The sequence below is a fragment of the Mus caroli genome, unplaced genomic scaffold (assembly GCF_978045245.1).
Source record: "Mus caroli unplaced genomic scaffold, Mus_caroli_1 scaffold_10, whole genome shotgun sequence".
NCBI lineage: Eukaryota > Metazoa > Chordata > Mammalia > Rodentia > Muridae > Mus > Mus caroli.
In genome coordinates this window covers 106,233,207-106,258,805 of record NW_028227265.1, presented here as the reverse complement: position 1 = coordinate 106,258,805, position 25,599 = coordinate 106,233,207, and the positions used below count along the sequence as shown (strand labels likewise).

Below are 25,599 nucleotides of genomic sequence, written 5' to 3'. Positions count from 1 at the left end.
CATTCTAAATTTTTGTTAGTATGAGGAAGTTATAAAAGGCTTTTTCATCTTCTCTAAAGTTCTGTGTAATAGCCTATTTTTTTCAGAGATGAAGATTCTGCAGAACACGGGCGTTCTTAAGATATTTAGATCCTAATCAGTGACTGAAACAGGAGGGAATTATTCTGTATTAATGAAAACTACTGATCTACAGCTACCGTCTTAATGAAGACTGATAACGTATGCATGCGGGTGGGTGAGGAGGCAAGCCCTGTTAGCAGGCTGATTATGCTAAGAATGTCGACACACAACTGAATCAGAATGCAGTTTTGGGGAGCCATCTTCCTCTTTGCTCATTCTTGGGAAATATACAATGGTGTATAGCTTGAAACATCACATGCTACAGTGTCTAATTTTTAGTGCAGCATTTTGTTGTTGTTGTTGTTTTGTTTTGTGTTTGTTTTTAAAGCATGGAGAACAGGCTTGACTTTGGGGTGTCTCCCGTGAGAAGAGGAGATGAACTTAACTTTATCTAAACAAGTGGAACTCTTTTTGGTCTTTTAAAGTACTGTGAAAAACTGCTTTTCTCCTCCAGGTCTTCTGGGAAGTCAGGAGACACAGGGCCTCTTGGATTATATTCTGGCACGCTACCTTTTCTCCATTTTACTTCCAGGAAAATCAACAATAAATGAATAAATAAATCATTGCAAACGGAATCTTCTGAGATTTAAAACCTGGCCGTGGCGCTGCAACTCTCCAGAGTCATGCTTTCCCAGGCTTTGTACTAAAACATGGTAGCATGAAATGCAGCCTGCACATAAATTATCAAATTAAAAATGCTTGCCTCCACACCAATGAGCACATATACATGAATATTAAAAAACATTCAATCTGGAATAGAACCCAGCACTGCTAAGATTCTGATTTGTACCCTTACAGTATCTGTACATAGTTTTATGTTCCGAGTGTGGACTTATCATTTCATGTGTGATTTGCGTTCATACCCTGTGCACAGTACAAACCAGTTACTTTATGTTCTGTCCTGAGCATCTCTGTAGGTCACCTCCTACTTTCTTAAAACATGCTCATACTGTTTTATCTCCTATTGCTATATGGTATTTCAGAATATGGATACCTACATCGCCTATGACGAGTATGCCTTCTTTGTTAGCTTCTGTGACTGTTGTATTGAAATTTCAGATGATATTTATTAAAACATACCCACACCAAGTAAATGTGACCAAAAGTCCATAGTGTCTTCCTTCCTTCCCTCCCTCCCTCCCTCTGTCCCTCCCTTCCTCCCTCCTTCTCTCCTTTCCCTTCCTCTTTCCCTCCTTTTCTCCCTCCCTCCCTCTGTCCCTTCCTCCCTCTCTCTCTTCCTCCTTCCCTCCCTTCCTTCCTTCATCTCATGTACATAACATGAGATGAAGTCTGCACATCTGAGTAGAAGTGGGTCCTCGAATGGTGGCACGGAGTTGAGGCAGGAGCCTGCAGAGGCTCAGAATAGCTTGGTGATGGAGTGATTTACACTGGCAGATGGGTCTGCAGCAGCACTTAATGATCCACTCAGATGTGCTATCTACGTATTTGGGAGAGAAAGTGACAATTGCTGAAGAATTACTATTGTCATTAATCTGAATTAAGATAAGAAAGAAGAAAGACAGTCCATCATAAGCCCTGGGAATGAAGTTCTTTTAAGGGAAAAATGCACAATTTCAAATAATGCCCATTGACAGAAGATGCTGACGCCTGAGAAGTGCATTTGGGCTCGATGTGATGACTCATTTGGCCTATTGGTCCCCAGGCACCACTGGAAACCAGTTGCCATCCAAACTGTGAAGCTGGTCTCACAGCAGGATCTCTGAACTTGGCTGTTTCCTATGCTACTTCTTACTAGAGTGCCCTAGGCTAAGTGGTTCATCCCATGAATGCCAAATTGTACCAATGGCCAATCAGGAATCTGGGGCAGGTGCACTAAGAAAGTAAAAGGGCTAACATAAGTTGGAAGGATTAGCATTGCAGATAAGAATGTCAAGGCAAGAAAGCCACATACTTTAAGGTCCCTGGCTACGCCTCCACGGCACGAGCTCTGTGTCAGAGCCACCTATGCTTTCTTACCTCAATATTTAGAGAATACTGCGAAACAGTGGGGCCGTGAAAAGGAGAAGGAGGGAGGTGGTATTATTAATGATGGATATTCAGAGAGAGTGAGAGGGACAAACACAGAGAGGAAGGTCAAGAGGGAAAGGAGGGATGATAAGAGGAAGAAGGCTGACAGAGTGAGGAAGATTGCCAGGGAGGAAGGTAAGACAGAAGAGAGAGACTTGCAAACTTTATATGCCCCAGTACAGGGGAACGCCAGGGCCAAAAAGTGGGAGTGAGTGGGTAGGGGAGTAGGAGGGAGGGTATGGGGGACTTTTGGGATAGCATTGGAAATGTAAATGAGGAAAATACCTAATAAAAAAAAAAAGAGCCCCTCTCTGGGATCTGGTGATGGAAGTCAGTAATGACCCCTTGCTTTCTCAGCTACCATCTTGTGGTGCCACTTGATGATCTGGTAGAACATTTTGTTGGCTTCCTTGGAAAACCTGGCCCCTAAACTTCTCACAGATTTTTCTTTTGCTAATGTGACATGAAGGCAGCTTTCTCTTCAGAAGGTAGGGGTGGACCCAGCAGGTTTTCCTGTTTCAGCTCTGAAAGTTCCATATCTGGAAAACCTCCCAGTATCAGCCATTTTAGGATAATCAGTACTTTATTAGTCACTTTTTGACTAAAATGTCTGACTTAAGAAGAGGAATTGTTTTCTTTTGTTTTTTTAATTTTTAAAAATTTTTTATTAGATAGTTTCTTTATTTACATCTCAAATGCTATCCCAAAAGTACCCTATACCCTTCCCCCGCCCTGCTCCCCTACCTATCCACTCCCACTTCTTGGCCCTGGCGTTCCCCTGTACTGGGGCATATAAAGTTTGCAAGACCAAGGGGCCTCTCTTCCCAATGATGGCTGACTAGGCCAACTTCTGCTACATATGCAGCTAGAGACACGAGCTCTGGGGTACTGGTTAGTTCATATTGCTGTTCCACCTATAGGGTTGCAGACCCCTTCAACTCCTTGGGTGCTTTCTCTAGCTCCTCCACTGGAGGCCCTGTGTTCCATCCAATAGCTGACTGTGAGCATCCACTTCTGTATTTGCCAAGATACAATTTGCAAAACACATGAAACTCAGGAAGAAAGAAGACCAACGTGTGAACACTTCGCCCCTTCTTAGAATTGGGAACAAAACACCCCTGGAAGGAGTTACAAAGTTTGGAGCTGAGACGAAAGGATGGACCATCAAGAGATTGCCCCACCGGGGAATCCATCCCATAATCAGCCACCAAACTCAGACACTATTGCATACGCCAGCAAGATTTTGCTGAAAGGACCCTGAGTCATTTCTTAATCCAACCAAATACATCAGTAGAAGTGACAATCACCATACCATGACAGAAGGCAGAGACGCTGTCTGTACTCTCAGGTAGATACAATATCAATTAACTTCCCACTTGAAAGTGAAGTTTCTAGAACAATGTGCACTGTTTATAGTCTTTGAAAAATAGGCCATTCTACAAAATGATGATGATTAGAAAATAGTGACTTTCAACTTGCCTAATTTAGTATTTCTTAAAGCAAAAGGAAACCTTGGGTGTAAATCCTTACTTTGGCAAGCTGCTTGCTCCCACCCCCTGCTTAGGTATAAGTCCCTGCAACGGCTTGCCACCCCTTGGCTATCATAACCCACGTTTCCTAAACCCTTTGTGGCATAATTATGAAGAAAAAGGAAATTTTTGCTTCCATCTAAATTTACTTGCTTATAGTGTTGACCATTTACTTACTAAGTGGTTAGTTGTTTCTTTATTCAATGAAAAATACATAGTATACAATACTAACTGGTCACCTCTCATGCAGAGTAGGGTTGCAAGCAGAGTTTCTTCTTGTGGACTAAAGCAGTATTTTGACAGCAGTGCAGGCACTGAAAACATTTTCATCCTCAAATCAGCTGGTGGTTTTGTCAGAAGACACAGACAGGGGTCAAAGGTGCATTATGATTCCAGGTTACTCTTCAAGACAACTCACCTAGGAACCCTCTGTTGAGATGCTGTTGTTCCCTGACAGCTATGTTCAAGGCTTGCTGAAGGATCTGAAATGTGTTTAAGGCTGGGGATGTGAGTCTTCTAAGACAAGTCTGAGGGCTTAATTCCTAGAGAAACTGGACTCTGCTTGGGTTATTGTTCATTGGCTTCAGATCCATGACTTTTTACTCAAAGCATTTAGGCTGAAAACATTTTGAAAATGAAAAAAATTCAGGGATATATATGTATGTATATGTATGTGTGTGTGTGTATGTGTATGTGTATGTATACTGTGCCAGTTTGCTTTTGATTGTGCTCATAAACACCATGGCTAAAAGCCACTTGATGAGGAAAGGGATTTATTTCAGCTCACAGATCACCAGTCTTCATTGAGGAAGTCTAAGACAAGAGCTTTAAGCAGAAACCAAGGATTAGCACTAATCACTGCCTTCCTCTCCATAGCTTGCTCAGCTAGCTTTTACACAACCCGAGTACACCTGCCTAGGGATTGGCGCTACCCTTAGTGGACCAGACCCTCCAGTATCAATTAACAATTTACAAAATTCCCCACAGACATGTCCACAGCCCAGTCTGTTGGAGGCGATTTCTCAAAGGGGGTTCTTCTCTGTAGTTTGCATCAAATTGGCCATAAAAGCTAGGCAATACCATGTTGATACATGCATCACATGTCTTGAGTGTGTGAACCTGGGAAGAGTTAATTAAAAATTCTGTTGCAGTATGCTTCACACTAGCTGGTATATAGCCTATAAATACTATTGCATGACTTCAGGTCAAGTGCTCATACTAAATGAGTCATGGAGAAATTTGATTATTCCTAGTTCTTTCAAAAAATGTTTTTGAATTGCAATGAGGGATTGTGCCTATATACTGGAGAAGGGAGTGAATAAAAATGTATCCGTGAAAGTTTATCATCTCATTTCCCTTACACACATCCACACAAACACACACTTATATGACTAAGATTGCACGTGGTTTTAAGAATTGCCAAGTGAATGGTAGGTATAGTTAGGAAGCAGCTGTCAGTTTAGAGGAAGGGGAATTGGCTCCTTCTCAGGTTGTCAGGGCCTCATTCAGTCCATAAACCAAGGAGCATCCTGTAGAACAGTGTAGCTACAGGAAGGATACAGCTAGGAGCCACATGCCCACTGCTGAGTCAGTTGATGGCAGGCCATAGCAACAACTCCCCAACTCCCAAAGGGTCTTGTTGAGAAAACAATCAAAATTGCTATTTAACTTTAGTAGTATTAATAGATAATATTAGCTACTTTTTTGAAAGCCGTGTTTTTATAAGATGCTAAAATAGATGTGACAGTTTTCCTACTGCTAAGAGAAGAGCCAGCTTTGCTGCTGTTGTATACACTGTGGGCCTGTCCTTTGCTCGGAGATCTAAGAGAGCTTTATTTATAGGTTGTTTTTTTTTGTTTGTTTGTTTGTTTGGTTGGTTGGTTGGTTTTTGGGTTTTTTGTTTTTTGTGTTTGTTTGTTTGTTTGTTTGTTTGTTTTTGTTGTTCTTTTTTTTTGAGACAGGGCTTTTCTCTGTGGCCCTAGCCCTGCTGTTCTGGAACTCTCTCCATAGATTAGGCTGGCCTCAAACTGAGCTGCGGGAAGTACATCCAGAACTCAGTTCCTCCTCAGAGGCTGAGAGGCTGAGAGGCTGAGAGGCTGAGAGGCTGAGAGGCTGAGAGGCTGAGAGGCTGAGAGGCTGAGAGGCTGAGAGGCTGAGAGGCTGAGAGGCTGAGGCGCTGAGGCTGAGGCTTAGGTTTAGGCTTAGGGTCTTCCTGCCTCTACCTCTAGAGTGCTGGGATTAAAGGCATGTACCACCACTGCTATTTTATGGTAATTTTTAATGAAAATATGGCACTATTTAGGCCTGTGGTTCTCAGCATTGGATGAGCATGAGAAACCCAGGTTAGAGTGAGGGGCTGTGTGAGAACACCCGTGGACTTGATTCTTATCCCTGCATAGTCTCTGTGTTTGGTTGGAACATAGTCTGGACATAGAGATGTAAACAAAATCTAATGTTAAAAACAAAGCAAAACAATACAGCCACTAGTTTTGAGTAGCTAACTCTCCCGGGTTTAAATTTGAAAAGGGTAGGTGAGGTCAGTACTGGATATTTTCTTTTTTTTTTTTTTGGTTTTTCAAGACAGGGTTTCTCTGTGTAGCCTTGGCTGTCCTGGCACTCACCTTGTAGACCAGGCTGACCTCGAACTCAGAAATCCGCCTGCCTCTGCCTCCCAAGTGCTGGGATTAAAGGCGTGCGCCACCACGCCCGGCTTCTGGATATTTTCTTACAGGTGGAATTTGTAAAATATGAAAGTAATGTAAAATTACATGTTGCCTAACAGGTGCTTTGCAATCAAAGCCGATCATTGTTCCTCTTTGTACTTATTTGGTGAGGATGGTACACCAAGCATCGTGTTCCGATCCATGCACACACAGATTTTATTAAAACTGAGAGACTGTGCTCCTCCTATACAAATTTCTATATTTGGCATGGAGTCAAAGCCGTAAATAAGCAAGCATTTCTGCAGCCTGCTCATTGCCACCCAGTGAGCCTGTAACCATAAATATGCCAGCTTAAGAAGAGTTGGTGACCCTGAGGTGTAACTTCATGGCAACCAAAGGTGTCGGGAATCAGGAAGCACTCACCGCTCAGTGGAGCTGAAGCCCTGGACAGGATCTAATTCTGATTCCAGGCTGTTTCCCTGTTGCAGCCTTTGTTTACCTTCACGGGATTGAGAACTGGCTTGAGATGGGGAGATGGTTGGATGGGTGGATGGGTGGATGGAGAGGGTTATACGGTAAGAAGGTGGAATTCGGGAGAGCAAAGCTACAACACAAACAGAAGAGCCAATAGCTTTTCTGTTTGCCAGAATGCTTATCTATCTGAGAGATTCTTGCATGTGCTGTTCCTGCCCGGATGTAGAATATCAGGTATCAAGTAGCAAAAGTGACCAAGAAATCCCTTTTAGCATTCGGTGTCAAGAAGAACAATCCTCCTTCAGAAGTCCACTCTCTTTGGACTGTGAGTGATGTGTTTCCCATTGCCTTGTAGCTGCGTGTCTTCAGAAACTGATAAGGATGTAGGAAACTTTAGAAGCAAGGTGCAATTTCTTTGAGATAGGAGACGGGCTCCTTCCCTTCGACAGGTCGACTGCATTATTTGTGGCTTTCATTAGTGTTGCTAAGTCATGACGGAACGATAGCAGATGGCAGCTGAGACATATGGCCCACGTTTGAGCTTCATTTCTGTATGGTTCTGGCTGGCCAAATTCAGCCGGGAGGCTTTTAAAAAACATTAAATGTATCAGAGCCCCTCCACACGTAGGCCCATTTAGTTTAATCTTAGCTACAACTATGAGGAACACTCAGGATTAAAGGGAGATCGCCTGAGACACTGTCACCATCCACAGGGCTTAGATAAAACTGTCATATAGCTAGTGTGCACTTGTGTACCAGTCGTTTAACTCGAACATGAAAGGAGCCCCCGTAAAACTTTGGAAGCTTGAGAAATTGATTAATTAGTTCTTTAACTTGTCTTTGATGTCCCAAGCTGTTACTTTCCCTCGGAAGAATACCCTAATTGTCATGATTTTGTCAGCTGCAAATCCTTGTCATGGAGACCAGGGACATGTGGAAAGATGCTGTTAAATTGCTTATGACTAATGAGCCATCGAGACTGACTACAAGTTTCTTCCTCCAAAATAATTTGGATTGAAACATTTTCTTCCTATGATTTTAGGGCAATCCTTTATAAATAAAAGAGGTTTTATAAAGATCTTTAGCCCCTGTGTTTGCGAAGCCTGAAAGGGGTTCTTGGGGCGGGGGTGGGGGTCTCAGAAGGAATGTTGTTGGCCTTTAAGCTTAAATATGTGGTTGTGTACCATGCATAACTCCGTCTCTCACCTTTAAACCATTCCCCTTGCTGTCTTTGAAGTCAATCATCTGAGAAATAGGACAGTAACTCCAGGCACACTCATTGTAAGGAGAGAGGCATTTTGTATGTTGAAAGCATACAGAAGTTATTTTTACTTTCCATTAGTAAACTCCTTCAAGTTCAATTCTATTCTTTCCCTAGGCTAGAAATAACTGTAAGTTCACAATGGGATGTGTTAAATTAATAGCTGGGAGTACAATCTCAAAATAGTGATATGTGCCCTTTCAGCTTAGATAAAGCAACATCTGCTCCGAGGAGTGCCTCGTCTGGTCTTTCTGGGAGAGAAATTGTACTTTCAAAGTCAGTGTTAGCAGGTATGGTCTGAAATAGCCTATACCAATAAAAAGCTGACACATTTAGCATGGCTTCCCCAGTTTGTAGCATGCAGGTCAGCTCGCCAATGACTCTCTTTATTGGCTCTTTCCACTTTAGCACCAGCTGACCCATTGAGGGCCATTTATTCCCGGTTGTGCTTCAAGGTGACCGACAGAAGAAGAAAAGTCTTTCAAGATTTTAATTTAAAACTTTTTTTCACAAAGGGACCATCCCTTGAGCATGTTGACATGAAACCACACCATCTTTGATCTCCGCACTTTAGTTTGGAGCCTCTTGTTTGTACCCAATTAAAAATGATCGTTGGCAAAGGTAATTTCCTAGTCTTGACAAAACCCGTGCCATGCTGAGCATGGGCCACTGAGCTGATTCCTCCATCCTGAATGGAAGCATCCGGTCCTGACTCGCTGTTGCTTTCTCCCACAGCCGCTCCTCTGAGCTCACTTAAGGCTCCTCGAGTGGATACGGCCCCCGTGGTCGCATCTCCCTATCAAAGAAGAGACTCAGACAGGTACTGTGGTCTCTGTGCAGCCTGGTTTAACAATCCTCTGATGGCCCAGCAGCATTATGAAGGCAAGAAACACAAAAAGAACGCAGCCCGCGTTGCCTTGCTAGAGCAGCTTGGAACATCTCTGGATCTGGGGGAACTGAGAGGTAAGAGAAGTCCCTTAATTGTTTGTCCCAAACCAGGCTTTTGGCAAAAGCCTTGCGTTTTTTTTTTTTTTTGTTGTTGTTGTTGTTGTTTTTTCTTTTTGTTTTTTGTTTTTTGTTTTTTCCATAGCAGAATAATGATTGTTAGTGCATTAACTCTTAAGGATGGTGTCAGCATGTTAGCATTTCTTCTAGGCTCTGCCCAACAGTTACCTAGCAACAGCTAGGTAGGACCCTGGCTTGATATAAAAGGACTGGCACTCTAGCCTCTCCCTCTCCCTCTCCCTCTTCCTCTCCCTCCCCCTTCCCCCAATAAATTTATCTTCATTTTATATTAGACTCGTCATATGGCTGGTACCCACTAAGGTAAGGTACCATCGTATGGCATGGGCTGGCTAAGGCACCCCCTTCTGCCTCATCATACCGCATTTTACAAAACATCAGATGGGACTCTCTCGAAGGAATGGATATGAAAGGACATGAGCAGTGGCTGGCTTTAGCTTGACTTTTAAGACCATCTCTGTTTCCATATTTGTATTGACTCCCTTTCAGATCAAAGGTGGGCATCTATGAACCATGGCTTTCTTTCTGTTTGCGTTTAATCCCTTCTCTGGTGAGAGCTTTTGGAGATGAGCAGAAGAGAAGCTGAAGGTCAGCAGTGGTGCCTTATGTAAGCTTGTGTGCTATTCTGCATCCAGACAAATAAAGCAATGGTGTGCCATGTGGCCCACTACAGCCACTGCCTGCCTCCTGCCCCCAGGTCTCTAGACTGCTGGAAAGCATTTGAAGTTCATGTGGCTTGGTTGTTATTGATGCTATAGCAGAGGCTTGGATAGTATAGGGTAGCAAGGAGTGCTGTGGGTACCTTAGTGGCCATAACCAATTTAGGGGACTCAGTGAGATATTTTACCCTCAATGATCATTTGAGCATTTTTTGATTACATAATACTTTATCTGCCTGATATAGGTAGTGTAGAAACAGAACAAAATTTCATACTATATATGATGTTTTGCTCAGAAAAAAAGATGCCGTGTAAAGTACTGTTGATCTCATGTTTCTCAGCCTGATAGATTGTGTTTCAGATGTGGTTTTACAAGCTGGACAGGAGACCAGCAATAATAACACTTGTGAGCTGTAAAGTACCAAATTTACAACCAGTCTTGAGAAGGCAACCTGCATTCCATTGGGTTCTGCAAGAAGAACTAATGCTTTTAGTGCCCCAAGCTGGTATTAGACCCTGAAGTGGGATGCTTCGGGCAGTAAATGGCTTTAGGTGACTCTTAATCACAGAAGTGGGATCAAAGGTCACAATGTGATATGAGCTAAGGTCATTGAGGAAGGCTTTGCTGAGGAAATGGACTTGAGTTGGAGCCAGATGTATGAGCTAGCAAGAAGGCTATATGAGCAAAATCATGTGTGTGCCAAGAAGCAGGACACATAAGCAGGGAACAGGGCTCCATGCACCCCCTGGAAGATTCACAGCCTGTGGTGTGGATTTAAGTTCCAGGGCCCAGGATGCACCTGCCAAGCTGTGGTTGAGACTGATTCTTCCTTAATGGTTGAACAGTGACTAAGAACAAACACACACAAGTACTTTGCTTAATTTCTTGTGCCGTTTCTGGTTACAGAAAAACCTGTGTCCATCCTTACTGTGCAGTCTATCAGCTAACTTCATATTGTAGAAGGTTTCAGTCAATGGCACTGCTGCATTTTGTTGGAGTTTCTGGTGTTAACATCTTTCTCTGTTTTTAAATTAGAAGAATCATAAAGAATGTATTATGAAAATTATTCAATCAGGGACCTTGTATAAATGAGGAGTGGAGAATTGTGGGCCAGCTCTTTTTGGTTTATTTTTGGTTTTGTTTGACATTTTCTTGTTATTCATTCAGCAATTATTGAGCAACTATTATTTCTTCCCATAAGCTAGATGCTTTGAACTTGCACATCCATAAGAAGAACTGACAAGAGAGCCAGATTTCAAGTTGCTAACAAGCTATAAGAAGAATAGGAAGAAATAATTTTTAAAAAAGAAAGAGAGGAAGAATGAGACAGAGATGTCTCCCCATAGCTGAGGGCCATTCCACAAAGCTGCTATTAGTGGCAGTTAACAAGTCGGCTCTTCTGGCTCCTTCATAGCAGGGCACTGAAAGAGAAAAATGAGAATATATTTATTGTCTGTGCCAGATACCATGACACGAAGAAGAATTATTCCCATAGTACATTCTTCTTGTCTAGTTTGAATTATCTACACTGCATCTTTTATGTGCAACTACATCTTAATGACTTGGGCAGCGGATTCTCTTGCACTAGAGTGGCTTGTTTTTAGTATGGAAGACAAAAGGATGCTCTTTGACTTGGTACCGCTATCTGACTGTGACTCACTAGCATAAGGAACACTGTCCTTGGATCCACCTTTTCAGTCATGCCAGTTGATGCTTTGATATATATTTATGCAAATGTTCCATACTGCAGACCATGGAGGAATAAAGCAACCTTGGGAAATTGTCAGTCTTTAAAAGATGCACATATACATACTATTTTTGACATAACCATAAATCATGATTAATTAATAAGGCAAAAATGCATTGGAAGTACAGACATGTCCTAACTTAAAAAAAAAAAGGTATGGGGTGGTGGTGGAACATGTCTTTAATTCTAGCACTTGGGAAGCAAAAGCAAGTGGATCATTGTGAGGTTTGAGGTCAGCTAAAGAGGGTGCTAGGGCAGATAGGCTCTCTCTCTCTCTCTCTCTCTCTCTCTCTCTCTCTCTCTCTCTCTCTCTCTCTCTCACACACACACACACACACACACACACACACACACACACACACACACGGCTCCAGGAAGATGGAGGATGCTGGCAGTCTTGCCTTTTCCTCTCATCGCCTGTTCCTCATGGTTTTAAATGCCATCGTTATGGCTTGCCTTCCTTCCTTTCTCCCTTTCTTCCTCTCTTTCTTTTTTAAAAATTATTTCTTCCTATTCTTCTTATAGCTTGTTAGCAACTTGAAATCTGGCTCTCTTGTCAGTTCTTCTTATGGATGTGCAAGTTCAAAGCATCTAGCTTATGGGAAGAAATAATAGTTGCTCAATAATTGCTGAATGAATAACAAGAAAATGTCAAACAAAACCAAAAATAAACCAAAAAGAGCTGGCCCACAATTCTCCACTCCTCATTTATACAAGGTCCTTGATTGAATAATTTTCATAATACATTCTTTATGATTCTTCTAATTTAAAAAATTATGTAGGGCTGGTGAGATGGCTCAGTGGGTAAGAGCACCCGACTGCTCTTCCAAAGGTCCAGAGTTCAAATCCCAGCAACCACATGGTGGCTCACAACCATCCACAACGAGATCTGGCACCCTCTTCTGGAGTGTCTGAAGACAGCTACAGTGTACTTACATATAATAAATAAATAAACCTTTTTAAAAAATGATGTATATTTTTATATACAGCTAAATGTGCAGATACTAAAGTGTTAATGCTTTTCTGAGTTTTGACAGTGCAAGTACTTGAATAATTCATATTCCTGTGATCATATGGGGCTTCTTTATCTCCTGAGAAATGTCTGCATATTCCTGGTCAGCCCCACTCTTCTGACCCCCCACATGCACCACACACATGAACATAACCACTCACATAATCCTTGTTTACACCTGTGACCTAAGATGTTCTTGTCCATTTTTTTCCTAGAAGCTTATAGTTTTCATTATTATGTCTCATATTATAGTAGATCTCAAATTAACTTTTTGCAAAGTTTGAGGTAGGGGGTTGAAATTAATTTCATTTGCATTCATTGTGCAACATTCACAAAAACTTGGTTAAATATTTAGTTTTTATTCCTGAATTGCCTTGAATTATTTTGTTGAAAATATGGGGTTTTTAATTTTAATTTTTATTTTTTACGTTTTGAGCTGGAGAGATAGCTCGGCAGTTAAGAGCACTTGCTCTTCTTGCAGAGGGTTTGGGTTTGGTTCTAGCATCCACATGGTGGCTCATAACCTCTGACACTCCAGTTCCAAGTACTCCAACTCTCTCTTCTGGCCTCTGAAAATGTTGCATACCCACGCTGCTAGCAAAACACCCAGACATAAATAAACTCCCTTTTTAAAGAGGAAAATCCATGGTTTGTGTGTTTATTTCTGCACATGCGTGTTTTTCAGAGACCCCCATGGCCTTCCACACTATGCTGCTTGTTTAGCATTGGGACAATCCTGAAGGTAGGGACTTCATGGTCTCCAGCTTGAAGATAGTGTGGCTATTCTAACTCCTTTGCATTCTGTACAAATGTCAGAATCAGCTTTTCAGTCTGTAGGCAGGAAGCTATCTGGACTGTTGAGTGAGATTAAATGACGTGCAAATCAGTGGGGGGTGGCGGGGATTAAATTATTCAAAGCATAGAATCATGTGATCTGTGAATACTTTCTCTAGTCTTGTGACTTTAAGGCCTGTCAATGATGTTTTAGAGTCAGGGCAATCCTTTTATGCATCATTTGTTCAATTCATGGTGACTATTTGCTGTTGCCTAACCTATTACAACGTACATATATAATAACCTCATTTGAAGTGTTTGCTGATAACATTTAGAGACTTTTTTTTACATTGACCTTAATTTCTATGACTTATACATAATTTTGATGTTATTTTCATATAATTAAAATATAAATAATGTGCACTTAGTGCTGTTTTGGGCGTTCCTTGTATGTTGTCACTGGAAACTGTACAACCGCACCATTCTGGCTCTTATGGCCTCATTTAACAGGTAAAAACTTTCAAGGAAAAATTTCTACAGACTAACAAAGCATTAGAAGTAAGATTGGCTTAAACATTAATTAGTGTGTACAGTCAAGTATTGACTCTGGTGTTATTGGCTCCAAGAAAACAAATGATAGCTTCTCCACGTCTGAATTACAATTTAACAAGGGAAACCCATCTCTCTTCCAGAACATGAACCCTACTATAAAAACAGCTATCGGAACATGGAATTATGAAACTTAATGGTTGGAAGCTACTCTAGAGTTTTTCTTTACGGTTTAATCTCTTTGTGCTGGCATAAAACATGTAGAGAAGGTACTTTCCTATTTAGAAATAGTGGCGATGTAAATTCTGAAACCATGACTACTTGTGTATAGAATATTCATTTTATGCACCTTAATAATTCCTTTAAAAGCTTCAGAATGAGACAAAGCCCAGGTTTATTTGTTGTTTTAGAGGACTCTAGATTCTTCTGCTGTAATTCTGTCTGAAGACACAGCTTTCGAGTGCATTTGAAAATTTAATAATGCTCCCAAGAACCAAAAGATTAATAGCCCTGTAAGACACATTAAATATCATTGAATTATACATGCCCTTTCTTTCTACAGACCAAGACTCAAGACTCAGGTATAGAGCTTTAAACAGCTTGTTTTCCTCTGGCCTGTTACTAAAGGTATAGGTCGAGGTTCCCTTACCACAAGTGTTCCCATCTTCCTGAGTCAGCACCTCCTGCTTGCAGATGCACTCATCTCCCTGACTCAGCACCTTCTTCTGCAGGTGTAGCCATCTCTGTGGCTCAGCACCTCCTGCTTGCAGGTGTATCCATCCCCATGACTCAGCATCTCCTATTGCAGGTACACCCATGTCCCTGATTCAGCATCTCCTATTGCAGGTGCACACATCTCTGTGACTCAGCATCTCCTATTGCAGGTGCACACATCTCTGTGACTCAGCATCTCCTATTGCAGGTGCACCCATCTCTGTGACTCAGCATCTCTATTGCAAGTGCACACATCTCTGTGACTCAGCAACTCCTATTGCAGGTGCACCCATCTCTGTGACTCAGCATCTCCTATTGCAGGTGCACACATCTCTGTGACTCAGCATCTCCTATTGCGGGTGCACCCATCTCTGTGACTCAGCATCTCCTATTGCAGGTGCACCCATCTCAGAGGCTCAGCACCTATTGAACTGCTGTACTAGAACCATGAACAATTCACTTGTCGGTTTAGAAAGTTGAGGTTAAACTTGTGGGGCTGGGTAGGGATATCCTTTTGGAGACAGGGGAGGAGGAATGGAATGAGGAAATATTGGAGGGTGGACTGACTGGGAGGGAGATAATGACTGGACTGTAAAAGACGATTAAAGATAATTTTAAACTTTTTTTAAAAAAAGATATTTTAAAATATATTTTAAACCTCTTCATGGAGGCGTGGGGCTTGAGAGGGACAGTTCTGATGGAATGTTACATTCTAGCTCCTTCTATAATCACATCTACTATCTCGTTTGACTGTAATGGGGATTGATCTCAAGGGGAGGCAAGGATGTATGTAGTATTTCACATCATAAAAATGGGGTGTGAGTTAGAAGAAACAGGTTTACCTCAAAGTAAGTGGAATATGGGAATGAGAGATTTTTCACATTCTCAATTCTTTCTGCTGTGAGGTCATATTGTGACTTGGCTCTGCTTCATCTTGGCCTGGCCTTTGTCAGCATCCCAGGAGGTGGTTTGCTTAGCACATCTACACTTTGCTGCTTCTATGTGTTTTGTTACCAAAAGTATCTGTACTCAGACATCTGGACAATAGATCTCCAAGACCAAGGAGGGTTAGGGTACTCTGGGGAAATGAATGAAATAATGCTCAGGACAGCAAGATCAGGTAACATCGTCTCAAAGCTCAGTGCCTTAAAACTATCTTCCACATTCACCATAGATGGATTTGGGAGTGATTTGGCTTGTTGTTTTTCCTGATACTGTAGCAGAGATGCGCTCCAGGTTGCTGTCGACCATAACTAGGATGGGCTTAAGGATAGAAATTGCTCATTTTACCCTGGGAAGTAGATTAGTGTTTGCAAGTCACTCACTGGGGTTTGGAAGCCAGTGGTAACTACAATATAGCACCAAGAAGGAATTTAGGGGTAATAGAAATTGGTCTTTGATCATGGTACTCAAACAGAGGTCATTGCTAAAATATATATGGCTATATACTAAGGAAACAATGGCATTTAAATGTATAAAACTGAACAAATGAAGAAAGAAAAGATGGTCTCCTCTCATGACTGGCGGTCAGTGACAAGTCTCTAGTCTTTCTTTGAGTATCTCCAGACGTTTGAGGAACCTCACCTTTAAGTCCATGTGGGGACTAACCTCAACCTTTTAAAGACTAGCAGAAAGCATCAGTCCACTTTACATCCAACACCATAGATCAGAACAGTTGGAGCACTGACTTCTGCAAAAGGCATTCCAGTGCACTGATGACTGCTTAGTTGGAGTTTGCAGTCTGGTTAGGATTCACCTGTCTCCCTCCATCTGATTGACGGGAACAGAATATCTGATGAGGTGACTAGAGATGATACTTTAGGAGCAGGATTATATTGTATGTTACCTCTTTGTTTCATCTCTATTTACTTATCCATTCATTCCCTTATTCACCACCACCTCCTGGCATTTTCTTATCTTCTACCACAAGCCAGACACAAGAGGCCAAAGATACTGCATGATCAGAGAAAATTCCTGATTCACCAGGTGACAGGCTAATTGCTAAAGGGATAGGAAAGAATAGCAAGAGAATAAGATAGGAGGTGACTTTCCTACAACAAGTTAGCAAATAGCCTTGCAGGATTGCTGAAGCTCTTGAGCTCCATCTGAAAGGTCAGAGAAACAGCTGGATATGAGGCAATGGCTTGTCTCAGACAGAGAGCCCCAGCTGGACCATCAGGTCATCCATGGAGAAAAAAATGAGGCATGGTTCAGTGCTGACAGCAAGCAGAATGTGCAGAGCTGATGGCCATGTTCAGTCTGTCATCATAGGTCATGATAAAGGGACTCTACTTTCTCCATGAGCAAGGTAGGTGTTTACATAGCATTGCATATGGATCCGAGTATTGCACTTCCTGTTTACTTAAGAGATGGGCTCCTCTCTGTCCTTGACTGCTTGTTCACTCTGTGAAACAGTAGCTCTGCTCTTACCACCCCCATGAATACAACCCTCCCCTGCTTCCTTTGTTCAAGGCTATGTTGCCAAGTAGCAGATTTGTAGGTGAACCAGCATTTCCGTTAGAGATCCAGCACTCATCTGTGATTGACAGGACTAAAAGGCAAAGACCTTGAAACTCATTTGGTATTGGAAGGGAACACCAACCGGCTGGAATTTCTTTATTAGTGCCAGCTGAGGCTAGTGGCTCTGGGTCCGAAATCAGAACTCCCTAAACAGTGAGGGCGAATACATCATGGAGAAGGTGTAACAGTGCTAGGCAGCCATGCGCTACTGTTGTTGGGACAGTTTCCTTTATTGGAGAATTGGACCTGATAGTTATCTCATGGCTTTTATCTCAGAGTGGGGGATGACTGGTCCAAAACTCTCCTCTGGCTGAGTTAGTAAGAGAGCCAAATTAAAAAAAAAAAAAAGTGAGAGAAGAACAGTAGTGGGAATAGAGTTGCAAAAAAAAAAAGTATATGAGTATGAGGCTTTGAGATACAGGGGCATCAGGCAAGCTTAGAAGGATGGCTGAGATGTGCTAATGTTAGGAAACAGCATGAGGTGATGAGCCAAAACTGTAGAAGTCTGATGGGCAGAGGACCAGCTTTGTAGAAGTCAGATGTGGGACTTGTGGAATGGCTGAGCCTTACAGTTATGTTTGACAGTGCTAGGAGCAGGATATAGAGCCAAGAGGACTCAGGTAACAGTGACAGGGGACACCTCTATTTATTTCTACAGATAATGAAACCCCATCTTGAGTCTGGATATCAGCAGGAAATCACATGTCAATACCTGTTTCTTTTCAATGACTCTCTACAGTATACAGCCTGGGGCTAGTAGAAGGGAGAGAAACTACAGGCAGAGATGTGTGTTAGAAGATCTTTAGCCTCATTGGGATTTCCAGTAAGAAATAATGGCAACCTGAGCTAAATGAAGTCAGTCTGGGGTGCTTGGGGTTAGCAGTAAAGAGAACAAATTAGAAGAACCTTGAAATACTTTTGTTTCCAAAATTTCCCCCAAAGGTCCCCATGTGTTGAAGATGGTTCCCAACATGACACTATTGGGAAATGGCAGAATTCTTTAAGTGGTAGAGCCTAGCAGGTCTCTGGGTAACTGAGATGTATCTTCAATGGAGGGTTTTTTTTTCTTCTCCCCCATCCCATCCCCTCCCTTTCTTTTGTTTCCTAGCCATGACACCATTTTACTCAGCCACAATAAACTGCTAAAAAGGTCCTTAGCAGTGGTCTATTGGGTCATGAAGTAACTCATCCAAGAGTCTTTCCTTTTATACATGGATTAACTCAGATATTTCTAACAGTAACCCGAAACTACTAACACACATGGAAATTCGACAGGAATAGGTGGACAAGTTGGTTCGTGATCAATGTTCATAGTTTTCCAAGACTAAGGACAGAACCCAGGGTCTCACTCAAGAGATGCAAGTCAGAAGCAAGCAGTCTGCCTCTGAGCTATTGTCCTAGCCCTAGGACAGTGGTTATCACCTTTCTAATGCTACAACACTTTAATGCCTGCAGTTCTCATGTTGAAGTGACCCCCTCTATAAAGTTATGTTCATTACCTCCTTATAACTGTGATTTTGCCTCTGTTATGTTTTCCAATGGTCTTAGGCGACCCCTATGAAAGAGTTATTCAGTCCCCAAAAGGGTCACATTAGGAAGCACTGCCCTAGATCCTTAGCCTGCCCTGCCACACTGCTGCTTTCATGGCACTTGGAACTAACAATATGACTCCATTTAACCCAGCCTCACAGTGGTGACAGTAAAAACCACTTCCCCTTTAGATCATCCACAGTGTGTAGATCCATAGCTTGCTGAGGGATTCCTACATGATTGTCCTCCCCCATGCTCCCACACACTTCATCCTTCATCCCCCTCATGTAGTCAGAACCATGGCAATAGAGTGGATGACTTAAAGGTTTCCGGCACCACATACTTGACAAATATTACTGTGTCAACAAAGGTGCATCTTTATTATGTTTAATCAATTAGAACAAATACACTGGTTTCTCCCTTATACTAATATTTTCTATCTGTGAGAGTAGTGTGCAGTTTAACTAGTTAAGCATCAGCAGAAAATGGGACCTTTAGGCGGATAGGATAATTATAGAACGCAATTCTAAATTGAATAGTAGAAGTGCTGAAGCAAATACTTAGCTTAGATTACACCTGGTTATTTTTGCATTATTATTTTTAATGTGTTTTGACACCTTAGCTGCAGCATGTAGGCTTCCTCTGATCTTCAGAGCCCACCTTCTGGGTTAGACAATTAAGCTATTTAAACATCTTACATCCTGTCATAATTGTTGGTAGAAATGAGGTAGGAAAATATTATGATGTAGAAGAGATAATTTCCTTCATTCATTCATGCATGCATTCATTCATTTGTTCATTCAAACTTACTAAGTCTCTATTATGGGCAAAAAAGTTGTGCCTAATGTTATAAGGGAATACTAGATTGTTTATGACCCATTCTTTAATCTGAAAAGATTTAAAGTGTAGAAAGGAAACACAAAACAAAACCTGACACCATTATTGAAATAGAATGCAAGATAAAGGAAACAAAAGTTTAAAAGACCTTAATCAGAATGGTTTTGGAATTTTAAAAAGAGAAAATGATTACTTGCCATCTGAGATGAGCACCAGGAATATAGAAGTTGGCGATGAGGTCTTTTAGAGCAGAGATGAACACAAGTGAAGGGGCAGGGAGATGGGGCGTGCGGAGCATCACTAGGAGTGAAGATGGGCAGGCCATCTAGATGAAATCAGGGTAGGAAAACTGTGGAGAACCTTGACAAGTTGTTTGTCAGGCAAAGATGGACCCTTTCTGCCCACTACGGTCATGCCCTTAGTCACAAGCTGATCTGTATCATCTATATATTAGGACTACCCAGCAGTGAGTTTGCTCAGTTGGGGTCAGGAGATTCCAAAGGCCAGGAGACCCAGATCGGATGGATCTATAACTCCACTGAGGGTCTGCAGGGTACTGAGGTGTGGTACAAAGGAGGAAGAAGATGTGTTCCTTCATGTGCACTTTGTGTGCCCCATCCCATCTTCATGTGCACTTTGTGTGCCCCATCCCATCTTCATGAAAATGAGCCAGAGAGTTGGATTCTCTAAACCTACAGGAAGAAAAGATTTAATGAGGAGCATGAGTAATAACTTAAGATTTCTGTTCAGCCTCAAATCCAGCAAGAAATCTGCTTGATGCACAGTCACAGTGGCCTATTTACACGCCGTGGGCCAATGCTCCTCTTATCTGGGGCAGGTTTTGCCCATTATTTTTCCTAATGATGGTGATCAACGTATTGCTGTCTAAAAAAGGTGTGGTTAACTCGTCCTCTTCACTGACTTAAGTCCCAGAAAAAGACGAGCGTGAATTTTAAAATTGCTTCAGTTTGGCACATCTGCCGCCAAGTATCCACAAACTAATTAAACAGGAACTGGAAACTACGAGATTCCTAGTTTTAGATGCAGATGTTGCATCATAAACAGCCCTGAACTGATCTGGAGAGCATCTTATTTTTGTGAGTTGACCAAGAAAACGCAAAAAGCAGCAAAAAATTACACAAATGTGTCCCCAGCCATGTGACTCCCTTTAGGGGCCAGCTGGGGCCACATGGGGGAAGTTGTAAATATGACATAAAGCTGCTGAACAGTTATTCTTCCTTATTCACAGCTCCAAGATGTTCACTGGTACTGCCTGGAGGCCCCCATTGTTTGTTTTAAGGTTAAGATCTAGGATGGTATTTTGCAGAAATGCAGTACAATATTTTCCTAAGGTTATGGAAGGATATAACTGTCATGTTTGACTCTTAAGTCATTGTGGCTGTCAGTGGCATGCTTTGTGACAAAATAAGAGCTATAGAAACATTAAAACTGAGAGCGAAACCTATCCTTGAACAAATAAGAAGCTATTCTGTTTGTGTATAAAATTATAACTTTAAGTTTATGCAGAAAATAATCTTCAGTATCTTTTATGTTAAATTTTCTGCAGATGGGCACAGTAGGTGAGATTCGATAACATCCATTGTGGTATAAGAAACAAAGATAAGATTTGCTCAAAGTGACAAGGGGAACTGGGAGTAATGGAGGCAGGAGAAACTGTGAACAGGATGTGTTGTATGACAGAAGAATAAATAAGTAAATAAACAGATTTTTCTCCAAGTACAGCATACCTCTTGAGATGCTCATTAACTATATTATTTTGCTTAATACTTAGTGAGCGAGTATTCACCATGTAATAAGTACCATGACAAAGCCCAGAGCATAAAGATGGCATTGCTCTCCCTTATAAAGCAGACTTACTTCTTCTCCCAATGAGTCTGCAACACTGTGGTTTCTGTGGCAAGTGAAATTATGTGACAAGTGCTCTTAAAACGTACATCCTTGAAGATGGTACCAAAAGCTCTCCAGTATGTTTGCTCATGATGAGGAACAGAGGTGGGAGGGAGGGAGGGAGGGAGAGAGAGAGAGATACATAGTCAATTGATGATTTCATGATCTACATCTTTTTTTTTTTTTGTCAAATATATTCACCTACTGGTAATTATCATTTCATGAATTTTCCCTCTCAAGGTAGTGGCTAGCAGTAGTAGTTAGGAGAGAAGTATGGTGATAGACTTGGCCTGGATCCCTCATGTGGCTGTGTGTCCTGGACCAACAGTGCTGCTTCAAACACTGGGGAATCTAACACCGTATTTCTTTGTTATGAGTCACCTGAAAGAATGATGTTCGTTATTCACTGAACACTTACATTTTCAGTGCTGCTGTGTTGTTGATCCTGTTCAGCAGTGGAGATGTACTAGTTAGTGCTCCAGGCATGATCCTTGAGCTCTGCCAACTTCTAAGCAGCCAGAGTATATATGCTAATGTGATTTAAATATTTCGGAACCCCCATGACTTGGTTTTACTTCTCCAGGGAGTCTAGCAAATCCAGTTTAACTTAAAAATTTACATCAGCACAACTATATTCTTCTCTAGAAATAAGAAAATTGCTAGTTTCTTAGCAATAGGAATAATATTTGCCTCACCAGATCTTTGTTTGGAAGGTGACCGTGATGCCAACATTATCCAGGTGGATCTGGAGACCTAAACGATGAACAGAGATTTGCAGTAACTGAGATTCGGAGTCTATTTTTATAAAGGATGACAAATAACGATGCATTTACTGAAATAGCTAATGGACCAGTGAGGTGGTAGCACAGCTTTTTACAGACACCAGCTGGCACGCTGCTAAATGAGTTGGAATGAGCGGGTGAGCACTTGTGTTTTGTAAATAAGAATCTTGATTTCTTATGCGGTTCTATGGGGGAGGAAAAGCACCCCCTCTTCTTAAAAACTTTGATTTCAAAAAATCTCAGCGAATGAATGGGGTTCAAGGGAGCACACGCAGTGGTCTGGCCTGGGGTTCAGTCCTGTCTCTGAGAACAAGTAGTAGTAACAATCAGAGGAGACACCTTTTGCTGTATCTCCTTTTCAGTATAATCCTGCCCCTTAGGGCTAGGCACGCATTCTTTAACTCATCTGTCTTTAGGCCCCAGGTGTAAGCATACTCCAGTAAGACTGGTAAGTCAACTGCCTTTGCAGTCTATTGTGCATACACATGAACCCATATGCAAATGTGGATCACAGATTATTCCTGTCACTCATTGTCTCTGAGTGTGGTCACCATGTGAGTGGAGTTCACCATCACTGTAGGACAATCATGGGGACCATGGCTGCTGATACTGGAATAACCCCTACCAAATGAGCCCTCGTGCTGATAGTATCTACAGACTCAGGAAGAAGTAAAAGATCACCTGCATGAAGGCAATGAAGAGTAATTCCAAACCAGGCAGAACTGGAGGGAAATGAACAACTGCGAAGCAGAATCGAGTGTCTCATGACTTGTATGCTTCCCTTCCTCTCAGGATTAATTCATTGACACCCAGCAGCCTCTCTGAAACTCTGATGGGAACCAAGAGGTGCAAGCTGCGTCAGGCAGTGTATTCATTATGATGGAAGCTGAATTGCTATTTAATAAATGAAAGAAAAAGATAAGAAGAAACTCCAAGAGGAATAATTGGTATAAAGACATCTGAAAGAAAAACAGGAGACAGGAAATACTCAGGATTCAGAGGGGATCTCCCAAACTTATTGTGTGTCTTCTGCCTGTACTTGACCCTGACTTTGAATGACTCGTCCAAAAGGTCAACACCAAGAAGCCTTGCTAAGCAGCATTGTACTGAGAGGAAATTTCAGCTTTTGTCTCTTCCATGTGCCCTCAACCCTCGTCACCCGACAGAGACTGGGGTTTGAGCTCATCCAAGTCCATTGCCTGCTTTATAAGAAATACTCCCGAGGAGCGGATAGAGTCCAGTTTACATAGAACTTTATTCACTCCACCCAGATAGGATTCTAAATTAATAAACATGACAATGAGGAAAATTGAAACTGTGATTGGTACTCAAGAGAAAAGAGACAAATGCTGAGCTGGGCCAGGAAAGTAGTGATTTTGTTCCTACTTGAGGATATAAAATAAAATGTCTGTCTGAATTAGGAAATAGAAAAGCATCCAGGAGAGCTGAGAGTGCGGAATTGGTGGTAGAGTGCTTACCAACTTGTTCAGCCCAGAGTTCAGTTCTCAGCCACACACACACACACACACACACACACACACAGAGAGAGAGAGAGAGAGAGAGAGACAGACAGAGAGACACAGAGAGACACAGAGACAGAGACAGAGACACAGAGGTAGAGAGGTAGAGACACACAGAGACACACAGAGAGGCAGAGACAGAGAGACAGAGAGGTAGAGACACAGAGAGATACACAGATATACAAACAGAAACACAAATAGACACAGAGAGACACACATACAGGCATACAGACACACACACACACATGCACAGAGAGAAAGAAACACCGACAAACAGACACAGGCAGAGACGCAAACACTGATACATACAAACAGACATACTCACACAGAGGAACAGACATATACACAAACAGACACACAAACAACCAGGTAAACAGACAAACAGATACACAAAGACAGACAAGTAGACAGACACAGGAGATGAAATTATGAGTGTGTATTGTGGAAACGGTCATATCAAGGACCTCGGTCCGAGTACTGATACTGACAGCGTTTTCAGGAAGTATCAACAGCTTCTTCCTGCTGGCTGGCTGGCTTGAGACTACTCCTCTGCAGAGATCCCCTACAGACTTTAACTAGCATGGCTCCTTGCTCAACTCTAATAACTGTGTTTTCAGGCTGCTGTTGAGCGTCTATCAGAGCAGCCCACTCACCCACTCTCAGCTTTTCCTAGTGTGATTCTCTTTTCTTCTTTGTTCCTAGTCACCTCACTCTTGTTGCAATACACACATGCAGACACACACACACACACAGAAACTAAAAGAGCCGCATGAAAACTTTGGATGTAAAGATAAAAGTTAAAAATTATTGGAGAGTCTATAACATAAATTGAGTTGAGAAAAGAACAAAAAAAGCCATGAAACTTGCAGATTTGGTTTAAAAAATGCCCATCATGGAATCACAATATCAAAAGATCTCCATAAGTAAAAGAAACAAAGACATATGCCTGAGAAGCTCATAAGCACTGAGAAAAGCAAACACATACATGGGACTGCACACATGAACATAAATATGCATGCATGTACATGTATGCACACACACATATGTATGCATGCACAAGCACTCACATGCACACACAGGCATGCACATGTGTACACACATGTGTGTAATTTACACACATGCACACCATCCCAGGAATCACAGTCTTACTGCTGAAAAGGCCAGAGAGAGAATTTTGAAAGCAGCCATAGGAAAAGAAAGACTGAACATTTATAGAGAGCAGAAACAATGTAAATTGAAGCCAATGTTTTATTGTTTTAAAAAATTCCAGAAGCAAGCAAGTCTATGTAAAATATTAAAAAGGTAATAAATAAATAAATAAACCAGTCAACTAAAAAAATAGTCTTCATGAATAAAGGTATAATAAAGATAGTTTCAGTCAATAAATTTAGTCTTATAGGATCTGCACATGAGAGAACATGTGATGTTTGTCTGACTCTAAATCACTTCTGTAAAATGATGTTTCTCCGTTTTATACATTTTCCTACAGATTTCATATTTCTTTACAGCTGAATAACATGTCCTCATGCACAAGTGCCCTGTTTTCATTCTCTGCTCCCCTGTGGATGGGCATTGAGACCTGGTCCATCTCCTGGGTGCTGTGGTTAATGCAACAGCAGATGGATTCCCACTTGGCCTCAAACTCAGCCCCCATTGCCTTCCTTCTAGGGTCACAGTTTCTTGTCAGTCATCATTTTCTTCTTGCTCTTCTTGATCTGTTCTCAGTGTCTTAACACAGTCTATCTGGGGAGTAGGAAGTTTCCGTTTTGATTAAGTTCTATGTTTATTTTATGTTTATATCCTTTTGCTGTTTACATTTTTGTTTCATAGCTACAGAAGCATTGTCTAATTTCATTATCACAACCATTATAGCATTTATCATTTAGTTGCTTATCATTTTAGCTCTTAAGTTGGGATATTTGAAATATCTTCATGACGTGAGGAAAGT

General features: G+C 41.7%; 1 protein-coding gene across 2 annotated transcripts in view; it reads left to right on the top strand.

Annotated features, from left to right (window-relative positions):
• Zmat4 (zinc finger matrin-type 4) overlaps positions 1 to 25,599 on the top strand; it is a 393,512-nt gene that overhangs the window by 251,608 nt on the left and 116,305 nt on the right. For both annotated transcript variants that reach the window (XM_021170888.3, XM_029480293.2), the window contains exon 5: positions 8,811 to 9,038. In XM_021170888.3, coding sequence (XP_021026547.1) covers positions 8,811 to 9,038 — 228 coding nt within the window. The remainder of the gene's footprint in view (positions 1 to 8,810; positions 9,039 to 25,599) is intronic.